This window comes from Alexandromys fortis, unplaced genomic scaffold, assembly GCF_014885135.2.
Source record: "Alexandromys fortis isolate MF-2015 unplaced genomic scaffold, M_Fortis_MF-2015_v1.1 scaffold_56, whole genome shotgun sequence".
In the NCBI taxonomy this organism is placed as follows: Eukaryota; Metazoa; Chordata; class Mammalia; order Rodentia; family Cricetidae; genus Alexandromys; species Alexandromys fortis.
The window spans coordinates 6,214,577-6,219,166 of record NW_026067935.1 but is presented as its reverse complement, the minus strand read 5'-3'; the positions used below and the strand labels follow the sequence as shown (position 1 = coordinate 6,219,166).

General features: G+C 56.9%; 2 protein-coding genes across 2 annotated transcripts in view; both read right to left on the bottom strand.

Annotated features, from left to right (window-relative positions):
* The window catches only part of Rilpl1 (Rab interacting lysosomal protein like 1), a 34,644-nt gene extending 31,412 nt beyond the window's left edge, over positions 1 to 3,232 (bottom strand). Inside the window, exon 1 of the mRNA XM_050146582.1 lies at positions 2,915 to 3,232. Within this exon, the coding sequence (XP_050002539.1) occupies positions 2,915 to 3,223 (309 nt within the window). The 5' untranslated portion in view covers positions 3,224 to 3,232. The remainder of the gene's footprint in view (positions 1 to 2,914) is intronic.
* Sbno1 (strawberry notch homolog 1) overlaps positions 1 to 4,590 on the bottom strand; it is a 264,584-nt gene that overhangs the window by 161,409 nt on the left and 98,585 nt on the right. The window lies entirely within an intron of this gene.

Below are 4,590 nucleotides of genomic sequence, written 5' to 3'. Positions count from 1 at the left end.
AAAAAACCCTGTCTTGAAAAACCAAAAAAAAAAAAAAAAAAAACCAACTAATGAGTCTGGAGAGATGGCTCAGTGTTCAAGAGCACTGGCTGCTCTCCAGAGGACCAGGGTTCAATTCTCAGCACCCACATGGAGGCTCAGAGCTGTCTGTAACTCTGGTCACCCTCTTCTGGCCTCTGTGGGCACAAAGCATGCAGCACACAGACAAATGTGGAAGCAAAACACTTATACATTGAAACTAAAATTAAATTATATACTGGGGGTGGTGGAGGAGTACCTGCCGAGCACGTTTGAGCCTGGGATTTGACCTGCAGCACCACAGAAAAAGCAGAAAGCAGCAATTTTTATGCCGAATCCGTGTGAGAAAGTCATGGATATACTGGTTTCCATCCTCTGTGTTAAAGTGAACTTTCTATGTTTCCTCCTAACATGCACTTTCTGATGTTACGGAATGACATGGCCTTAGAACTGCAGGCCCACAGCGGCTAGACCGTCCCCTGTGTCCCCTTTGTCCCCTGCAAATGGCGCCTGGAACACGGAGGTACATCTGGGGCCTGGGGGTGTGGCATGTAGAGGCTTGCTTGGCATGAGTAAGGCCCGGGGTTGAATCTCCAGATTTAAAACCATACCCATATAATTGCTGAGTGAACGGCACAGGCCCTACCCTCTCACCCACCAGCTGCCTGCCTGCCTGCCTTGAGGACCCGACTCGGCTGGCCCACATCACCCAGGAGAGCACTGGGCACACCATGGCACGCCCATAGGGTTGGACACTGCATAATCAGGCAGAACTGTGGGTCTGTGGCCTGGGGCTAAGTGGTGAACCCAGTGGAGAAAATCTCTGTGAAGGGCAGGATGCAGTCAGTCTGAAGCCATGTCTACAGAGAGCGTAGGGAAGGGGAAGGCGTGATGGAAGGCTGCTGAGGATTTTGTGGGGAAAATGACTTTAGCTTGAAGTGCCTCTGTTACTGAAGAGATGTGATGGGCCTGTTCTGACCCTGCACCCAAGGCACACAAAGAGGCCTGGGCTGGGGAGGAGGAGCTCCATTCTCGCTGTGTACAAACAAGCGGGGGTGCCAGGCTCCCTGGCTGCAGCTGGTGACATTCTGAAGCAACAAGTGCAGCTGAGAATTCCATCCGACTCAGGTGACCTGTGATGGCCCAGCCCAGACATAGCAGAAATAAAGCACTGGCAAGGGACATGAAAAAGTGCCAGCAGGACTTCTGGCAGACACCGGGCCTAAGCCCACAGTCAAGATTCAGCTGGAAGGCAAAGGCCTTCCTCCCCTCCCGGAGGCCCTCCAGGAGAGGTGGAATATGGGGGGGGGGGACACAGGAAGAGGGAGATAAGGGAGGGAAATGGGGGTGGAAATGCACCAGTAACTCCTGGGGTATCTTAGTGTGTCTCCCCAGACTTCACACCTCTGAGTCTTGGGCCTCTAGTGACAAACTCTTTTATGCACGAGACCGTTTTTTGGAGGTCCCAGGCTCTGGCCTAGGCCCTTTATGTCCACTAGCTGTCCCCAATCTAATGCTCATCACTGTCCTCCAGGGTGGGGATGGAGATTACCCTGTGATACCATGACACCATGACACAGAAGATAGCAATCTGTCCCAAAGCCTACAGCCTGCCAGTTTGTAGGGTTTGAACCCAGGCTGTCTGGCCCCAGTGTCCCACAGATGCTGAGATTCTGAAAATTAATTACAGGACCAAGGGAGGCACTTTCCGGCTCCAAGTGTGACCCTGGAAACTCAGCTGACTCTGAGGAGCTCAGTTTCCTTCCTGACCCCAGGGCACAGGACAAGGGGGGTTGTAAACACAGACCAGCCTTACTATAACGCTCTCACACACCCACCATCTGTCATCAGGGTGAGGCCGAACACCTAGTTTTGACCATTGTCTCTTAAGACAACTGAAGAGCCATCCCGACAGTACACAATAGAGGATGGCCTGCCAGGGAGCTTCAGAGAGGCTAACCAAACTTCCTGAGGCCACACAGCAAGCCAGAACAGGTTCCAGCATCCAGAGGAAAGGAGTTTCCTCCCATCCCCAGTCGGAGAGAGGACCTTCCAGAGCCGCCCAGGCTGAGGTTGGGGCAGGAAACCACACGTCTCCCACTTCCCTACTCCAAGCACCTAGTCTGGTCTGGTCTGGTTTCCCAAAGGCTGACGACCGCTCTAAAGGCAGAAGGTGGGCCTGAAAGTCGCTTGCAATTCAAGCAGACTGGGGAAGAGACCCCGGAAGTATCGCCCAAGGTCAGGGAACCCGGGGGGGTAAATCCCACTGCATTCGGACCCTCTGCTTCCTCATCCGGAAAATGACGAAAATCCTCACTTTATAGTTATAAAAGAACTAAATACGTGATGAAGGCTGGGAAGACACCTAAGGGTGCAGGTGGATAAACTGGGGGAACCCTGGGAAGAAAGTTGCGTCTATAAAGCCCTGGATGGGGTTCAGGACTGGCGCTCAGCTGAGGTCACTAATAGGATGACAGAGAGAGCTGGGTAGCTAGTGTCACACCTTGGTCACAAAAAAAAAAAAAAAAAAAAAAAAAAAAAGGTGGGTGGGGACTGACTTCCTTCCTGGAATAAAATAATACTATCTAAGTACTGTGCCCACTGCTTCCCATTTGATCCACGGAGGTGGGTTCTATAGTAACCGCCAATGGACAGACCAGGAGACAAAGCCCAGAGATCCACTGCAAGTTACCCAAGGTCACACAGCTACTAAAATGCTCCTCCAAGCTGGGCCAAGACACCGGAGCCTCCCTCCCGCCTTCACCCTAAGCATTCTCTTCTACTCTAAGCACTGTGTACACTCATCCACACGGAAACTAGCGGCTGCCCAGAACCGAATGGCACCCACGGAGTTGGAGCCCCTTGCCCGGACCGGCAAACTGAGGCCTCCGCCCACCTTCTGATGCTTGCGCTCCTTCTCGATGCGGTCCATCCTCTCCACGCGCAGCCGGTCCAGCTCCAGGCGCAGTTCATCCAGCTCGGGAGCGACGTGGTGCCGGCTCACCAGCACCTCGAGGATCTCCAGGACCCTCACGACCTTGGGCATGAGGCGCGCGATGGACTCGCAGCCGTGCTGGTCGATGACCCTCTCGAACTCGTGGCCCACGAGCGACGCGATGTCGTACACATCCATGACGGTCAGCTCCGCCACGTTCTTCTCCAGCGCCGACAGGGCGGCGGGCGGCGACCCTAGCGGCTCCTCCATGGCCCCGCGCGGGTCCCGCGCCGCCGGTCCACTCGCGTAACTCGTGAACTTGGGGGGCGGGGGGGGGGCCTGGAGCACCGCGGGGAGGATGGCGAGGGCGGCGGCGCGTGCGCAGGCCCGCGGCGCCTCCCGACTTGCGACTCAGACACCGAGCGATGGAGACGTGGGTCCCGGCCTGGGAGGCGGGTGGCGCCCGGTGCCCGGAGGGACCGCGGCCCGGAGACTCCTCCCGGGGAGGAGAATCAAACTTTGGCGACGCCAAGTGACTCCGGGTGGCCGGCTCCTCCCCGCCGGGACGCTGCGAGGCGACCTGGGATTGGAGAGGGGCGCGCGTCTCCGTCCCCGGGGGTCCCGGTGCGCAGCCCCGCGGGTCCCGAAGCTCCGCCCCCAGCTCCGGTCCCGCCTCTCGGGCTCCGGTCCCTGCGACCCCAGCCCTGCTCCGCCTCCTCCAGCCGCGCTCCGCCTCTCGGGCAGCGGGGGGGGGGGCACCGCGCACGGCCATTGGCTGATTCTGGAGGAGGTGGAGTCTGTCTGCGGAGGGAGGGGGTCGTGGGTGGGCTCACCCTGCGATCCAGCCAGTGCAGTGGGGATCCCGGCAACTAGAAGGTTCCTGCTCTTCCCTTGGCCACTCCAACTCTGTGGCTCCCCACCCTGCGCTTCAGCTGGCGCCTCGGGGACAGCAAACCACAGCGCACAGGGATCCTCAGTCCCCAAAGCCACCTAATGTGCTACCCGGATTTCAGTACGTCTTGGGGAAACTCTGATCCCTCAGGTCTACTCTCCCCTCGGCTCCCCAGTCTACCCCGACTCCGTAGCACTCCACTCTGTGCTCCAGCAGAGTCTCCGGCGACTGCAGCCAACAACACAAAGTGTTCTCGGTTTTCAAAGTTGCTGGCTAGTCCGCTTGCCCAGTCACTAACCCGCAGCTCCTTAGAGCCAAACGTTTCCTTCCATCTCACCATCTCAGTGGAAGGAAACAGGCTGGAGATTTGGGTCTTGGTCCCAAGACTGGTCCTAAGCTCTCTTCGTCCTTTGGCCTCGCCATCAGACTCCATCCCAGGAGAGATTATCCTGATTTGGCCCCGGCCCCTACTATTCTGTTCCCACGCGTCCAGGAGGATCATGCCGAATTCCCACCATCGTAAACTGCTGTCTGACTGAGAGGTCCCTGGTTCTTCAGGACATAAGCTTTGTTGTTTTTGTTTTGAGTTGCAACTCGCTATGGAGACCAGGCTGGTTTTCAGACTCATAGAGGTCCTCCTGTCTCTGCCTCCTGGGTGGTAGTGTTAAAGGCATGCTCAACCTTTTGTCCTATTCTCTCTCTCTCTCTCTCTCTCTCTCTCTCTCTCTCTCTCTCTCTCTCTCTC